Here is an 18,938-nt window from a genome sequence, read left to right on the forward strand (position 1 = left end):
TTTCTTACATTACAATCTGTGTTTAAATAATTTTGTAATCTGATTTGTGTGAGATGCATCAGAAGTTGGTGAAGTGAAGAAAGAAAAATATAAGCATCGATTAAATTTATCTGATCAAATAACTGAAAATTGGGCATGTGCATATGTATTCATCCCTTGTGCTATGGAGCCCCTACAAATTTCTGATGCAAGCAATTACCTTCATAAGTCATATGCTTAGTGAAAAGAAGTCCACCTGTGTGCTATCTAAGTGTCACATGTTCTGTCAGACAGTATATACACACCTTTTCTGAAAGTCACAGAGGCTGCAACACCATCAAGCAAAAGGCACCACTAACTGAACAACACCATGAACAGCAAGTAGATCTCCAAACAAGTCAGCGACAAAGTTGTTCAAAAGTACAAGTCAGGGTTGAGGTATAAAAAATATCCCAACCTCTGATGATCCCCCAGAGCATCATCAAATCAATTATCATCAAATGGAATGAATGCTCACCAAAACTCTCAGCTCGATCAAATAGGGCATTAATCAGAGAGTCAGCACAGAGACCAAAGGTAGCCCTGAAGGAGCTGCAGAGTTCCCAAGCAAAGACTGGAGTATCTGTGCATACATTCAAAATAAGCCATATAGTCCATAGAGGCAGCCTTTATGGAAGAGTGGGCAAAAAAACCCTTTGTTTACACAAAAAAATTGTAAGGTTTCCTTTGAGTTTGCCAAAAAAACATGTGTTAGACTTTCCAAATGTATGGAGGAAGATGCTGTGGTCAGATGAGACCAAAATTGAACTATTTGGCCACCAAGGTAAATGCCCTGTTTGGCCCCAAACCAACACAGCTTATCACCCCAAGAGCATTCCCTCAGTAAAACAAATTGATGGTGGCATTATGCTGTGGGGTTGTTTTTCAGCAGCAGGGACAGGGAAAATTGTTCTAGTAAATGGGAAAATGGAGCATGTGAAATGCAGGGATATTCTTGAGTAAAATCTGTTTCAGTCTGTCAGTGACTTGAGACTGGGATGGAAATTCACCCTCTAACATTACAATAATACTGCTAAAGCAATACTCGAGTGGTGTAAGGGAAAATGTTTAAATGTTTTGGAGTGGCCTAGTCAAAGTCCAGAACTTAATACAACTGAGAATCTGTAGCCGGACTTGAAGATTGTTGTTCACTAGAGGAAACCATATAACTTGAAGGAGCTGAAGCAATGTTGCCTTGAAGAATTAGCAAAAGTCCCAGTGGCAAGATGTGGAAAGCTCATAGAGACTTATCTAAAGTGATTTTTCAGCTGAAATTGCCAAAGAAGGAGGCTCTACAAAGTATTGACTTTAGGCGGGTGAATAGTTATGGACACGGACATTTTCAGTTATTTTGCCTTATTTGTTGTTTGCTTCACAATACGAAAAAAAACAAATGTTCACAGTTGTAGACATGTTCTTTACAAGAACTGATGCAAACCCTCAAAAAAAAAACAGTAAAATTCCAGGTTGCAAGATAGCAAAACATAAAAAATTCCAAGAAGATGAATACTTTTGCAAGACTCTCTATATTATAGAACTCATAAATTCACCTGAACTTTGTCTCTATACAATATTCACCTTGAATATACTTATATTATTTTATCCATGGAGTTGTAAAGTACTTTTATATGTTTCTGAAAAAATAAAGTAGTTGTCCGAGACCTTAAGTTCAGTTGCAGTACTGCACAGCACAGCTCTGTCAAATGTATACTGTCCGCAGCCGGGTACAGCACTTACATCTCGTATTGATTAAAATGGAGGTAGATGAGCACGTTGACGGTCACTCTGCAGTTGAAAGAGCAATGCTGGGTATCTCCATAACTGAAGATACTGCAAGTGTGGCACCCCAGAGTCTGGTTGCCATGGTGATATTGCCTCCCTCTGTGGGGTGATGTCATGCCTGGAGGCAGGAAGGGGTCCCCATGCCATGTAATACACAGCATGCATCACGAATCCTGTTCTGGACCAGAGGGGGAGCTCTAGACCTGACTTCAGGGGAGTTGTTCTCTCTGGTCGGGGGGAGGAGTCAGTTAAGTCTGTTGGGCAGTTAGTCTAAGAAGAAGGAAGGGACAGGAGCAGAGACAAGGGTTCTGGGGAATTGAAGCTGCGTCAGAGCTGACCCCAGAGTGGAGCACTGACAAAAAGGACACCAGTGTTATGATCCCAATGGCAGGGGACCTCTAAGATTACAGCAAAGTCTGCAAAACATAAATACCAGCTCATAGGGAAGTGGTAACTAGGCTGACCATATACCTGATCCTAGCGCAAACACTAACAGCAGCCGGGGAACGTGCCTACGTTGATTCTAGACGTCTCGCGCCAGCCGGAGAACTAACTACTAGTGTTGAGCATTCCGATACTGCAAGTATCGGGTATCGGCCGATACTTGCTGTATCGGAATTTCCGATACCGAGATCCGATATTTTTGTGATATCGGGTATCGGGTATCGCAACAACATTAATGTAATAATGTGTAAAAAAGAGAATTAAAATAAAAAATATCGCTATACTCACCTGTCCGACGCAGCCGGGACCTCAGCGAGGGAACCGGCAGCGTTGTTTGTTTAAATTTCGCGCTTTTACTTGGTTACGTGAAGTCCCGGCTTGTGATTGGTCAGGGCGGCCATGTTGCCGGGACGCGGACCAATCACAGCAAGCCGTGACGAAATTACGTCACGGCTTGCTGTGATTGGTCCGCGTCCCGGCAACATGGCCGCCATTAACCAATCACAAGCCGTGACGTCACGGGAGGCTGGACATGCGCGTATTTTGAAAAGCGCGCGTGTCCAGCCTCCAGTGACGTCCCGGCAACATGGCCGCCATTAACCAATCACAAGCCGGGACGTCACGGGAGGCTGGACATGCGCGTATTTTGAAAAGCGCGCGTGTCCAGCCTCCCGTGACGTCACGGCTTGTGTTTGGTTAATGGCGGCCATGTTGCCGGGACGCGGACCAATCACAGCAAGCCGTGACGTAATTTCGTCACGGCTTGCTGTGATTGGTCCGCGTCCCGGCAACATGGCGCCGTGACCAATCATAAGCCGGGACGTCACTGGAGGCTGGACACGCGCGCTTTTCAAAATACGCGCATGTCCAGCCTCCCGTGACGTCACGGCTTGTGATTGGTTAATGGCGGCCATGTTGCCGGGACGCGGACCAATCACAGCAAGCCGTGACGTAATTTCATCACGGCTTGCTGTGATTGGTCCGCGTCCCGGCAACATGGCCGCCCTGACCAATCACAAGCCGGGACCTCACGTAACCAAGTAAAAGCGCGAATTTTAAACAAACAACGCTGCCGGTTCCCTCGCTGAGGTCCCGGCTGCGTCGGACAGGTGAGTATAGCGATATTTTTTATTTTAATTCTTTCTTTTACACATTAATATGGTTCCCAGGGCCTGAAGGAGAGTTTCCTCTCCTTCAGACCCTGGGAACCATCAGGAATACCGTCCGATACCTGAGTCCCATTGACTTGTATTGGTATCGGGTATCGGTATCGGATTGGATCCGATACTTTGCCGGTATCGGCCGATACTTTCCGATACCGATACTTTCAAGTATCGGACGGTATCGCTCAACACTACTAACTACCCCTATCAGGGAAAATAAGACCTCTCTTGCCTCCAGAGAAAAGACCCCAAAGTAATACAAGCCCCCAACAAATAATAACGGTGAGGTAAGAAGAAAAGACAAACGTAAGAATGAACTAGATTTAGCAAAGAGAGGCCCACTGACTAATAGCAGAATATAGTAAGAAGACTTATATGGTCAGCAAAAAACCCTGCAAAATATCCACGCTGAATATCCAAGAACCCCCAAACCGACTGACGGTGTGGGGGGAGAATATCAGCCCCCCTAGAGCTTTCAGCAATAACAGGAATCACATATTGTACAAGCTGGACAAAAAATATGAACAATGCAAATGATCAAGAGTACGAAAGCAGGACTTAGCTTATCTTGCAAAGAACCAGAACCTGAAGACAGGAGCAAACAGAAGTGAACTGATTACAACGAAGGCAGGCACTGGACTGAGAATCCAGGAAGTCTAAATAGCAACACCCCAGGCCTAACGAAGCAGGTGAGCACAAACCTGGTAAAAGACAATCCAAGTGCCAAATCACTAGTGACCACAAGAGGGAGCCAAAAAGTATAGTTCACAACAGTACCCCCCCTTTAAGGAGGGGTCACCGAACCCTCACCAAGACCACCAGGGCGACCAGGATGAGCAGCGTGGAAGGCACGAACCAAATCGGCCGCATGAACATCAGAGGCGGCCACCCAGGAATTATCCTCCTGACCATAGCCCTTCCATTTGACCAAATACTGGAGCCTCCGTCTAGAGAGACGAGAATCCAAGATCTTCTCCACCACGTACTCCAACTCGCCCTCAACCAACACCGGAGCAGGAGGCTCAACAGCAGGAACCACAGGCACAACGTACCGCCGTAACAAAGACCTATGGAACACGTTGTGAATGGCAAACGACACCGGAAGATCCAAACGAAAAGAAACCGGGTTAAGAACTTCCAAAATTTTATAAGGACCAATAAAGTGAGGCTTAAACTTAGGAGAGGAAACCTTCAGAGGGACATACCGAGAAGACAACCAAACCAAATCCCCAACACGAAGTCGGGGGCCCACACCGCGGCGGCGGTTGGCAAAACGCTGAGCCTTCTCCTGTGACAACTTCAAGTTGTCCACCACATGATTCCATATCCGCTGCAACCTATCCACCACGGAATCCACCCCAGGACAGTCAGAAGACTCAACATGACCTGAGGAGAAACGAGGATGAAAACCAGAGTTGCAGAAGAATGGCGAAACCAAAGTAGCGGAACTAGCCCGATTATTAAGGGCAAACTCCGCCAATGGCAAGAAGGTCACCCAATCATCCTGGTCCGCAGAAACAAAACATCTCAAATAAGCCTCCAGTGTCTGATTAGTTCGCTCCGTTTGACCATAAGTCTGAGGATGGAAGGCAGATGAAAACGACAAATCAATGCCCATCTTAGCACAAAAAGATCGCCAGAATCTGGACACAAACTGGGATCCTCTGTCGGACACGATATTCTCCAGAATGCCGTGCAAACGAACCACATTCTGAAAAAACAAAGGAACCAGATCGGAAGAGGAAGGCAACTTAGGCAAGGGTACCAAATGGACCATCTTGGAAAAACGATCACACACCACCCAGATGACAGACATTCCCCGAGACACCGGAAGATCAGAAATGAAATCCATGGAAATGTGCGTCCAAGGCCTCTTCGGGACGGGCAAGGGCAAAAGCAACCCACTAGCACGAGAACAACAAGGCTTAGCCCGAGCACAAGTCCCACAGGACTGCACAAATGACCGCACATCCCATGACAAGGAAGGCCACCAAAAGGACCTAGCCACCAAATCTCGGGTACCAAAAATTCCCGGATGCCCTGCCAACACCGAGGAATGAACCTCGGAAATGACTCTGCTGGTCCATTTATCAGGAACAAACAGTCTGTCGGGTGGACACGAGTCAGGTCTACCAGCCTGAAATCTTTGCAACACACGTCGCAAATCCGGAGATATGGCCGACACGATCACTCCCTCTTTAAGAATACCAGCTGGCTCCGAGACTCCAGGAGAGTCAGGCACAAAGCTCCTAGAGAGAGCATCAGCCTTAACATTCTTCGAACCAGGCAGGTATGAGACCACAAAGTCAAAACGAGAGAAAAACAATGACCAACGAGCCTGTCTAGGATTCAGGCGCTTAGCAGACTCGAGATACATCAGATTTTTGTGATCAGTCAAGACCACCACACGATGCTTAGCACCCTCGAGCCAATGACGCCACTCCTCAAATGCCCAGTTCATGGCCAACAACTCCCGATTACCAACATCATAGTTCCGCTCCGCAGGTGAAAACTTCCTAGAGAAAAAGGCACATGGTCTCATCACAGAACAACCAGAGCCTCTCTGCAACAAAACAGCCCCAGCACCGATCTCAGAAGCATCCACTTCAACCTGAAAGGGAAGTGAGACATCAGGCTGGCACAAGACAGGCGCCGAAGTAAACCGGCGCTTCAGCTCCTGGAAGGCCTCCACGGCTGCAGGAGCCCAATTAGCCACATCAGAACCTTTCTTGGTCATATCCGTCAAAGGTTTAACAACGCTAGAAAAATTAGCGATAAAGCGACGGTAGAAATTAGCGAACCCCAAGAACTTCTGAAGACTCTTAACAGACGTGGGCTGAGTCCAATCATGAATAGCTCGGACCTTGACTGGGTCCATCTCCACGGCAGAAGGGGAGAAAATAAAACCCAAAAAGGAAACCTTCTGCACTCCAAAGAGACACTTTGAGCCCTTCACAAACAAAGCGTTATCACGCAAAACCTGAAACACCATCCTGACCTGCTTTACATGAGAATCCCAATCATCCGAGAAAACTAGAATATCATCAAGATACACAATCAAAAATTTATCCAGATACTTCCGGAAAATATCATGCATAAAGGACTGAAACACTGAAGGGGCATTAGAGAGCCCAAAGGGCATCACCAAGTATTCAAAATGACCTTCGGGCGTATTGAATGCAGTTTTCCATTCATCTCCCTGCCTAATGCGCACAAGATTGTACGCACCACGAAGATCTATCTTGGTGAACCACTTGGCGCCCTTAATCCGAGCAAACAAGTCTGACAATAGCGGCAACGGATACTGAAACTTAACAGTGATTTTATTCAGAAGCCGATAGTCTATACAAGGTCTCAAAGACCCGTCTTTCTTGGCCACAAAAAAGAATCCCGCACCGAGAGGGGAAGAGGATGGACGAATATGCCCCTTCTCCAAATACTCCTTGACATAAGAACGCATCGCGGCATGCTCGGGTACAGACAAATTAAATAATCGTCCCTTAGGAAATTTACTGCCAGGAATCAAATCTATAGCGCAGTCACAGTCCCTATGAGGAGGAAGAGCACTGGACCTGGACTCACTGAATACATCCTTATAGTCACACAAATACTCAGGAACTTCTGAAGGAGTAGAAGTAGCAATAGACACCGGCGAAGAATCGCAATGAATTCCCTGACAACCCCAACTTGAGACAGACATAGTCTTCCAATCCAAAACAGGATTATGGGTCTGTAACCATGGCAGACCTAAAACGACCAAATCATTCATTTTATGCAGAACAAGAAAACGAATCACCTCCCGATGTTCAGGAGTCATGCACATGGTTACTTGTGTCCAATACTGTGGTTTATTTTCTGCCAGTGGCGTAGCATCAATTCCTCTGAGAGGAATCGGAACCTTTAAAGGCTCCAGGACAAAACCGCAGCGCTTGGCAAACGACAAGTCCATAAGACTCAGGGCAGCACCTGAATCCACAAATGCCATAACAGGGTAGGAAGACAATGAACAAATTAAAGTCACAGACAAAATAAATTTAGGCTGCAAATTACCAATGGTGACAGGACTGACAACCTTGGTTAGGCGTTTAGAGCATGCTGATATAACATGTGTAGAATCACCACAGTAAAAACACAGCCCATTCTGACGTCTATGATTTTGTCGTTCGGTTCTAGTCAGGATTCTATCGCATTGCATTGAGACAGGTGTCTGTTCAGACAACACCGCCAGAGGTTTAGCGGATTTGTGCTCCCGCAAACGCCGATCAATCTGAATAGCCAGCGCCATAGAATCATTCAGACTTGTAGGAATTGTAAAACCCACCATCACATTCTTAATGGCTTCAGAAAGGCCATTTCTGAAATTTGCGGCCAGAGCACATTCATTCCATCGAGTAAGCACGGACCATTTCCGAAATTTTTGGCAGTACACCTCAGCTTCATCCTGGCCCTGAGAGATGGCCAGTAGAGCTTTTTCTGCCTGAATTTCAAGATTAGGCTCCTCATAAAGCAATCCGAGCGCCAGAAAAAACGCATCAACATCCGCCAATGCAGGATCTCCTGGCGCTAACGAGAAAGCCCAATCCTGAGGGTCGCCACGCAAGAAGGAGATAATAATTTTAACTTGCTGAGCTGAATCTCCAGACGAACGAGGTTTCAAAGATAGAAACAATTTACAATTATTCCTAAAATTCCTAAATTTAAATCGATCTCCAGAGAACAGCTCAGGAATAGGTATCTTAGGCTCTGACATAGGACTGCTAACAACAAAATCCTGAATGCCCTGCACACGTGCAGCAAGCTGATCCACACTAGTAATCAAGGTCTGAACATTCATGTCTGCAGCAAAGCTTCAAGCCACTCAGAGATAAAGGGGAGGAAGAAAAAAAAAAAAAAAACTCAGAACTTCTTTTCTTTTAATCCCACTCCAGCAATGCATTAACTATTTATTGGCCTGGCTTACTGTTATGATCCCAATGGCAGGGGACCTCTAAGATTACAGCAAAGTCTGCAAAACATAAATACCAGCTCATAGAGAAGTGGTAACTAGGCTGACCATATACCTGATCCTAGCGCAAACACTAACAGCAGCCGGAGAACGTGCCTACGTTGATTCTAGACGTCTCGCGCCAGCCGGAGAACTAACTACCCCTATCAGGGAAAATAAGACCTCTCTTGCCTCCAGAGAAAAGACCCCAAAGTAATACAAGCCCCCAAAAAATAATAACGGTGAGGTAAGAAGAAGAGACAAACGTAAGAATGAACTAGATTTAGCAAAGAGAGGCCCACTGACTAATAGCAGAATATAGTAAGAAGACTTATATGGTCAGCAAAAAACCCTGCAAAATATCCACGCTGAATATCCAAGAACCCCCAAACCGACTGACGGTGTGGGGGGAGAATATCAGCCCCCCTAGAGCTTCCAGCAATAACAGGAATCACATATTGTACAAGCTGGACAAAAAATATGAACAATGCAAATGATCAAGAGTACGAAAGCAGGACTTAGCTTATCTTGCAAAGAACCAGGACCTGAAGACAGGAGCAAACAGAAGTGAACTGATTACAACGAAGCCAGGCACTGGACTGAGAATCCAGGAAGTCTAAATAGCAACACCCCAGGCCTAACGAAGCAGGTGAGCACAAACCTGGTAAAAGACAATCCAAGTGCCAAATCACTAGTGACCACAAGAGGGAGCCAAAAAGTATAGTTCACAACACACCAGAGTCCTTGGCTATGTGGGGGCTGTACACCCCAACAGTCGAATCTGGAGGGCAGGGGACTGCAAGCTGTGTCTCTCACTTATTCTCTGCACTCCAACATTCACCACCACCTGAACAGCCAAAAACATTTGCCCTGGGGCCCCGCTCTACCCATGGGAAGCTGTACCATCTTTGCTGCATCACCATCAGCCCCAGTGAACCTGAACGGCAGCGTTGGCCACCTATTTCCGAACACCACGGGTGGCATCATGACTCAATCCCATATAACTATCCCCCTTTTTATGACATGGCCAGGGCCATGGCGACGAATCACAGGCCTGTGACCTCCCCCAATGAACTGTCTGGCCCAGTTCCGAGTACCCCCCGGCCCTGGCAGGCATGTCACAAGCACCAGGAGCACCTGACTAGTGGGAGTTCCGAGTGTCACATCCCAACCGATCAGATATTGATAACCTATCCTGAGGATAGGACATGAATATAAGAGTCCCATAAAAACCCTTTAAGTGGCAGGCTCTATTGGATGGTTTATTCTAAACCTATTAATTTTAGAATAAGACAAACAACAGAGGGGATTTTAGTAAGAAACTAAGTGAAATATATAAAAAAAATAGAAAAGTAAAGATGTACTAATGATGTTTAAATTGTTTGCTATATGACCAGAGTACTGACATGTTAGCTTTATCCTCTCATTAGTTGGATTATGGATATTCAATTTATAAAAAATCTTCATACTACAATTGCACTATGAAAACATTTTTTTTAAGAAATTATTTCTTCTATATCACCATATTCCATAAACTATTGCTTTAGTTTTTTTTCTGTTGATGGATGATGTGATGACTTGGTTTTCTAAACCATACTGGGAGTACATATAGCATTTAGATTGCAATGTATTTTATTTTTTGTTAATTTAGGTGATACAAAAGTGGATAAATAGCATAAGAGTTAATAAGGTAAATATAAGAATTTTATGGGGTTTATATGTGATTTTTTTTTCGCTTTTCTTATCTTATTTTTATTTTAAATATACTTTTCAGCTGTTTACATTGTTTTAGTCTTCATCGGATAAGAACATCAAATCATCTAATAACCAATTGTAATACACTACAATACTTACTTATCCAAAAAATGACCAGCATCCTTTTAGAAAGCAAAGTGGTATTTAATTTTTCTTAAAGTGAACCTCTCACCAGTTTTATTCACCTACATACAATGTCCATCACCTTTAAGATCATGCGAATGGGGTTCCTACAACCACTTTTAATCCTCAGAGGTGCCCCTGCATAAATCTGAAAGTGTGTTTTATACATGTCCTGGGATGCGTAAATAATTTTGTCTAAACACAAACACACACTTACCAATATTGTGGTTACTATAAGTGAACGATTTGATAAGGAGTCTGTAATATTTGCAGGTTTTTCTTTCTGATTTTCTGTCATATTTAAGCCACTAGCAGGGTCCCATGTACCAATCTGTGTAATAAAAAATGCAGTTATTTAGTATATACAATAACAGAACTAGATACACAATATATTATTAGGTTTGTTTGCACAACAAACATATTGGAATCTGAAGAGGGAGCACTCTCAATACTGAGGGAAAGCTGTACTGCTGTATTCACTGTGGCAGATTGCTACTATTGTATTTATTGTGGCAAAGGGGGTTAAAATGTGCCAAATGTATTAAACTGGATCATGCTGTTTAAAAATTCTGTTTAATTTTAAGTCTTAGTTCACAACAACTGGAACTTGGATTACTTTTTACAAGAAATGTTCTCCCTGAAGGTGCTGCATTTTTTGGCACATGGTGTTACACATTAGGCTATGCCCCTTTTCCGATATGTGACACCATATTTCAGAGTGATCACACCCTTTGAAAAGTAAAAAGTGTCTAAATTAAAAAATATATTACATGTGGTGCAAATGAAAATGTCAGATTATTTTTGTTCAAATTATACCAGAATTTGAGTGCAAAAGACTATTTATTGTGCCTCTGGCACATTAGTTTCTGTTTTTAACCATGTTTCTGTTACCCTTGTTTTGATGTTGCCAGTCAGATACAAATTTTTAACATTATTGTACGTAAATCTTAAACACAAGTTACAAGTAACTGGCAAGATATGGTTTGGTTGCCACATCAGATGACCTTATAACGGTGGAATCATCTATGTAGTGACTATACCACACCAGGTCCCATCAGCACCCAGGCAAGTGCTGGGGCCCTTGACAAATGGTAGGCCCACTCACAGCTGGGACCCAGGGGACCTGTGCCACTGTGTCTGCTAGTAATGATGGGGTAATAAAAGAAATCATGCACAGAACCCAGTTTTTGAGAACAACACACCACCGGATTCAATTTTTTTTTGCAGATCACACCTAATTATGTTTCTTCACTTTGTTACTTCTAAAATTAAAGAAATGGTTGCCAAAATCAAAGGTTCATAACTCTGTCCTGTGCAGTCCTATGTAACACAAGAGATAACACACAGGTAACTGAGTGCAGATAATGTAGTAGATGTTACCTGAAGTCCTAGTTCTGCGTTGAAAAAGTAAAATTATGCTCCTTCCCTTCCGAGCTCTGCCGTGCACCCAAACAGTTGTTTACCCCCACATATGGGATATCAACATACTCAGGACAAATTGGACAACAACTTTTGTTGTCCAATTTCTCCTGTTACCCTTGGGAAAATAAAAATTTAGGGGCTAAAATATCATTTTTGCGGGAACATTTTTTTTTATTATCACGGCTTTGTGTTATAAACTTTAGTTAAACACTTGGGGGTTCAAAGTTCTCACAACACATCTAAATAAGTTCCTTAGGCGGTCTAGTTTGCAAAATGGGGTCACTTGGGGGTTTCCACTGTTTAGGAATATCATCGGCTCTGCAAACGCAACATGACTCTTGAAGACCATTCCATCAAAGTCTGAATTCCAAAACTCCACTACTTCCTTTCCGAGCCCCGATGTGTGCTCAAGCAGTAGTTTTCTCCCACATGTGGGGTATCAGCGTACTCAGGACAAGTTGCACAACTACTTTTGGTGTCCAATTTCTCCTGTTACCTTTGGGAAAATAAAAATTTGGGGGCTAAAAAATCATTTTTGTGGGAAAAAAATATTTTTTATTTTCACGGCTCTGTATTATAAACTTTAGTGAAACATTTGGGGGGTTCAAAGTTCTCACAACTCATCTAAATAAGTTCCTTGGGGTCTAGTTTCCAAAATAGGGTCACTTGTGGTGGACTTCTATTGTTTAGGAACATCAATGGCTCTGCAAATGCAACATGACGCCCGCAGACCAGTCCATCAAAGTCTGAATTCCAAAACTCCACTACTTCCTTTCCGAGCCCCGTTGTGTGCCCAAGCAGTAGTTTTCTCTCACATATGGGGTATCAGAGTACTCAGGACAAATTGAACAACAAATTTTGGGGTCTAATTTCTCCTGTTAACCTTGGTAAAATACAAAACTGGGGGCTAAAAAAAAATTTTTGTGGAAAAAATTTTTTTATTTTCACGGCTCTGCGTTATAAACTTTAGTGAAACACTTGGGGTTTCAAAGTTCTCACAACACATCTAAATAAGTTCCTTGGGGGTCTAGTTTCCAATATGATGTCACTTGTGGGGGTTTCTACTGTTTAGGTACATCAGGGGCTCTGCAAAAGCAATGTAACACTACAGACCATTCCATGAAAGTCTGCATTCCAAAATGGCGCTCCTTCCCTTCCGCGCACTGCCATGCACCCAAAGAGTGGTTCCCTCTCATATATGGGGTATCTGCGCACTCAGGACAAATTGTACACCAACTTTTGGGGTCCAATGTCTCCTGTTACCCTTGGAAAAATAAAAAATTGGGGGCAAAAAGATCTTTTTTGTTGAAAAATTTTTTTACGGCTCTACATTATAACCTTCTGTGATGCAAATGGGGGTTCCAGGTGCTCACCACACATCTAGATAAGTTCAGTAGGGGTCTACTTTCCAAAATGGTGTCACTTTTGGGGGGTTTTCACTGTTTAGGCACACCAGGGGCTCTCCAAACGCGATTTGGTGTCCGTTCTCAATTCCAGCCAATTTTGCATTGAAAAGTCAAACTGCGCTCCTTCCGTTCCGAGCTCTACCATGCACCCAAACAGTGGTTTACCCCACATATCGGGTATCAGCGTACCCAGTATAAATTTTACAATGACTTTTGGGGTCCAATTTTTCCTCTTAACCTTGGTAAAGTAAAACAAATTGGATCTGAACTAAAAAAATGTTTTGAAAAAAAGTTAAATGCTCATTTTTTTTAAACATTCCAAAAATTCCTATGAAGCACCTGAAGGGTTAATAAATTTCTTGAATGTGGTTTTGAGCACCTTGTGGGATGCAGTTTTTAGAATGATGTTACTTTGGGGTATTTTCTATCATATAGACCCCTCAAAGTAACATTAAATGGTGTTGTAAAAATGAGAAATCGCTGGTCAACTTTTAACCCTTATAACTTCCTAACAAAAAATGTTGGTTCCAACATGTGGGAAATGTGGGAAATGTTACTTAATAAGTATTTTGTGTGACATATCTCTGTTATTTAAGGACATGAAAATTCAAAGTTGGAAAATTGTAAAATTTTTGAAATGTTTGCCAAATTTCAGTTTTTTCATAAATAAATGCAAGTCATATCAAAGAAATGTTACCACTAACTAATGTGAAGTAAACTATGTCATGAGAAAACAGGGTCAGAATCACCGGGATCCATGGAAGTGTTCCAGAGTTATTACCTCATAAATGGAGAGTGGTCAGAATTGTAAAAATTGGCCCGGTCATTAACATGCAAACCACCCTTGGGGGTAAAGGAGTTAAACCGGAAAATGCCTTAATTGGATGTGGCAATGGCTACAAGTACAATTCTCAAGATGATGTTAGTAAAGGTACCCCTATTTTACAAAAAAACTTGGGCTAAACAGATAGAGTTATATGTTTCAAAAATATTTTGAAAATTGAACGTAACATCTTTTGTATAAATAACTTCAGAATTTAGATGTAGAAATAAATGTTATGTATTAAGCAATTTAATAATAAATCAGATTCAATTATCTGGTAAATATTGCTCAGGGAAACTAGTGCTTTTTAATTTACCTTTAACAGTTTACTTGGATTGTAAAACACTCCTGGGCTTGTTCATTAGTGTTTTATTGTATTGCTAATAGCTTAAATTTAATTGAATATCCCAAGCTGAAGAAAACTATAAAGAACTAAAACATCAAAAGTAACCCTCATTAGATTACAATTCAATATTTTGTTAAGCTCTGAGTCCATAGGTTGAACATCAAGTACCTTTTCAAGGCCTTCTTCCTTGAGACTGATCACATCTAAATCAAAGTCAGTCCGTAAGCCATTGGTTTTGTTAAATGTTATTCTGCCTGTTAGACCTTCCCAGTGAGCCTAATGAAGAAAATAGCAATTAGACTTTGTAAGGTATGAGAAAGTATTCATATTGCTTGATTCAAAACAGTAAGAAAAAAGTTCATTATGTTATCTGTTTGTCGCAGTCTATGTCTTTCATACAGATTGAATGGAATTTATATGTTCATGTATTTTTTACAGTAAATTTACATGAATTAAAAATTGAAGACCTACCTCTTTAATGAGGTTTATAAACCTAGAACCAAATCTCCAAGGTTTATGCCGATTACATTGCAATGAACTAACTGTCATTTGTGGAAATTGTTGTACAGCCACTGAGACCACGTGGACTGCATCATACATCAATGCTGCATCAGTCTGAAATATAAGAACATAAAATATTTTTGGATGAGATTTTGGAAATATAAAATTCACTTTTTCAAAAGTTTACCAAAATAACACAAGTAGTTGAACACTGCTAAAAAGTACAACTTCTTTAAACATAGTCTCCTAGTCCAGGAATTCATATGGTGCAGTACATTGTTCGTCAACACCATTCATTTCAAGAGAAACCTATTTTACGTTTTTCTTCTGTTTAATCAATCACCTTAGCTAACATATCACAAAAACTCCTAGTATATACAAAGTTAATAAAAAATCCTTCAAAAATAGACATATGTTCATACATAGGTTTAGCGTATTTTACTTTTTTCCATTTTGTTGAAGCATACTGTACATGCAGAATATAAGTTACCAATTTAGAATGCTTCATCCCAATATATTTTATATGAATATTTAATTCCGTTCTCAAATCTGTTGTGCATGTATGAAGCTCGCTCTCAGGAACTGAGCTTGTATCATACACAGCAAGTGCTTACTCTTTTATACCGCCTGCTTCTAGTAACAATGACTGGAGGTAGTATAGATTTCTAATGCCTAAGAACTTATATCCCACTGTCAATCTTTGACAGTGAAATTTGAGTCAAGTTATCTGGGGCAGGGGGCCATCCTGAAGCCAATTGCACCCCTGTGATGTGATTGCAACATGCTAATGAGTTGTCATGGTTGCCCTTATGAGATTTCCTATCATCATTAATTTTACTACATACTGCAATATTTCAGTATTACAATATATAGTACAAGTCTTCTATGAAATTAGTTCCATAGGGGACTTCTACATAAAAAAATAGACTGGGATTTAGTAAAACTGAAAACTTGGGATTTTGCAAGAGCTTCAAGAAATCATATTAATTTTGCTCAGCTGTACATGCAAGCAAGGTGTCAATATATAGAGAGGCTGTTAATTTGTGTATGCTCTTGGATAGGAAGGAAATGGGCAGATTAATTTATATATCATGACAAAATGGTTGGACCAATGGGCAGTACGATGGCTCAGTGGTTAGCACTGCAGCACAAGAGTCCTGGGTTCAAATCCCACCAAGGACAACATCTATAAGAAGTTTGTATGTTTTCCCCATGTTTGCGTAGGTTTCCTCTGTGTTCTGGTTTCCTCCCACATTCCAAAGACATACTGATAGGGAATTTAGATTGAGAGCAATGATAACGTGACAAACTGTAAAGCGCTGCAGAATATGGTTATATAACAATAAAGATTATTATTACTAATGGTTGGACAATAATAATTATGATGATAAGGAAAATACTGCATGTTTTTAAAACTGAAATTACAATCTCATTTATTAATTCAATAAAATTCAATTCAAACTGTGTATTAGAAATACATCAGACTGATATTTATTACAAACATAATAACTTTATACTAGCATTATTGTTTTGCATCATCCATGATTTAATAAACAAATCATCCAGAATGTGAAGGAGCCAGAAAATATGGGGAAACCCATATTGAGCTGTACAACAAAGCATGCACTATGATTGTCAGTAGCAACGTCTTGTCATTCAGAAGCTTTCAGATGAAGCACAAGGTATGTCATTTTGAGGAGCCTATCATTATTTCAGTTGACAGTTCTTTTTCTTAAAATGTGTCTTAGGCATTCCTGAAATATACAGAACTATCATTAAAAGTTATAGGACATAAATTCTAGTGAACTGTCAGCAATAAAGTGCAGAAAATGTGTATTTATAATGCCTGCTTGATCTTCAAAGAAGTCACAGTGATTGGCACATGACAACTTTAGTGTGCTGATTATCTAACTATTAATTTATGTGGGAAGTGGCATAGAAATGCAGGGAAAGATTACTCCTCTTTGATTCACTACTTATGTATTTTTTAGCTATACAAATATTAAAATAATCATTTAATGTTTACATGTAGCACTTAATGTAATTCATATTTTCACCTTTCATGTTTCATTAATGAGTGGTTTCATATTATGCACAGTTGAGGTATTTTGTCAATACATTTCATTACACATGCACAGTACATAAATGCAGAATGAATTCCCTATAGCCTCAGACTTCATTTTTTAAAGAGGATCTATGATAAGGAAATAAATGTGAAAATTAGTAACCCTTTACCTATCCAGTCCTTGTCGCATCTTCTTCTTATTGCTGAATTCTCAGGCCTCCACATGCTAAGCTAAAGCTCCCAGCTCTCTTCAGGTTCTGGAAGGTTCTGCATAAACGCACATTAGGTCACAACATCATGGTATAATCTAATTCCTTTATTTATTTATATAGCGCTAACATATTCTGCAGCACTTTACCGTTTGCACACATTATCATCGCTGTCCCCGATGGGGTCAACAATCTAAATTCCCTATGAGTATGTCTTTGGACAATGTGTGCCACGACCATGCGTGCGCATGCTCAGAACCTTCCTAGGCCTCATCAAAGCTGGATATTCTGAGGATTTCAGCGCTCACGGACATGATAAGAAAATACAAAAAAGACTGGTCAGGTGACTTTGTGAAGTATAGGAGCAAGAGAGGTGTGTGGTAATGTAAGAATAAGTATTTTTGTATTTTTCATATGTATTTCTTTTTAGAAATGTCTTCAGAAAATGATCTATCATTTAAACAAAGTTTGTAAGCTAAATGTGTTTTAATTGATTTGTTGTCAGATTGCCATACAATAAGAAAAAAAAAAGATGAGCAAAAATAAAGCCTAATTACATTAGGTCTGAAGCCCAACACATATGTAAAGCAATTGATAGCAAGCACAGTGAAAAATTACATTTGACCACATATTTGCACCTCTAGCAACATTTAACCAAAGTACTGCAAGGAGAATATGGTGTCTAAGAGTATCTCAAAAAAACTGTGCTTCTCAGATTTTCACAAGAGATCATATCCTACTTGCATAACTTAACTGCCAATCCACTTCATTCTTACCAGCCTTTCTATAGTGGTTTAAGATGCACATTGTAATGCAAGGATTCTTCTCTCATTTATTAGGATATGAATCTATGGGATCTATTCTTTATTTCCTATGTTTTATGCTAAAAATTCAGGTTTTTTTTTTACTTAATGATTTGTGGCCTGTGTCTGTCCATTGTAGATGAATTTATATCTTGCATAGTAATGCCTGCTGTGGTTTCTTGCTAATTGCTTATTCAACAAAGCAAACTGGTCCTACATCCTAGTACACACTTCCAAAATATCCAGATCTGGCTTAAAGATAGCATGTGTGCTGGGGCACATGTGAAATTTGTTCTATGTGCAAAGTTTTCAAAGTATATCAGGTCACTTCACTGACACTTTTACCATGTGCCACTCATTGCACTAGTTACCTATTCGCTATAGAATACAATACAAACTCATCTCTCTCCCCCACAAAGCTTTCCATAGTTCTTCACCACCCTATATCTCATCTCTTATTTCTGTCTATCACCCTTCCCATGTCCTCTGTTCTGTAACTGATCTAAGAGTAACATTCTCCATAATCTGCACCTTGCACCTCTGTCTCCAAGATCTCTGTCATGCTGAGCTAGTTTTCTGGAATGCACTACCCCAAATAATCATACTAATATCTAGCCTGTATGTTTTTAAGCTTGCTTTAAAAACACATCTGTTTAGACAAGCCAATCACCTCAACTCACTAACCTAACTCTCCCCTGTTCTCAACTAAATGTTGTTCACAATCTGCTCTTGCCTATTCATCTGTCTCCTCCATGCACATAATAGCACACTACTAGTAAGTAACTGCACTCAAACATTTACTAGCTGATGACCACATCATGCAGCTTAAAATGAAAACCTGTATTTAATATAATAATGGCTGGACCGTACATAACAAGCACGTTCTACTTATTGTGTCCTCCTATTTCCTTAAAGATTGTGAGCTTGTAAGCAGGGCTCTCACTCCTTCTGTAACTGTTGAAATGTGTTACATTGCATTGATTTAGTTGTCTGTATGTAGCATTGGGGTCCCTGCATGTAACCCCTCTTCCTCAGCAGGGGCGCCGACTCACTCACTGCTGCTGCCACCATCCCACTCTCCTTCTTCCTTGTCC

At 41.1% G+C, this 18,938-nt stretch overlaps 1 protein-coding gene across 2 annotated transcripts in view; it reads right to left on the reverse strand.

Moving 5' to 3' along the window:
• The window catches only part of GRIK2 (glutamate ionotropic receptor kainate type subunit 2), a 1,301,067-nt gene that overhangs the window by 485,461 nt on the left and 796,668 nt on the right, over positions 1-18,938 (reverse strand). For both annotated transcript variants that reach the window (XM_077289658.1, XM_077289656.1), the window contains 3 exons: positions 14,738-14,881; positions 14,435-14,542; positions 10,487-10,600 (listed from right to left, as the gene is read on the reverse strand). In XM_077289658.1, the coding sequence (XP_077145773.1) occupies positions 10,487-10,600; positions 14,435-14,542; positions 14,738-14,881 (366 nt within the window). The remainder of the gene's footprint in view (positions 1-10,486; positions 10,601-14,434; positions 14,543-14,737; positions 14,882-18,938) is intronic.

Source organism: Ranitomeya variabilis, chromosome 2 (genome assembly GCF_051348905.1).
Source record: "Ranitomeya variabilis isolate aRanVar5 chromosome 2, aRanVar5.hap1, whole genome shotgun sequence".
Taxonomy (NCBI): Eukaryota; Metazoa; Chordata; class Amphibia; order Anura; family Dendrobatidae; genus Ranitomeya; species Ranitomeya variabilis.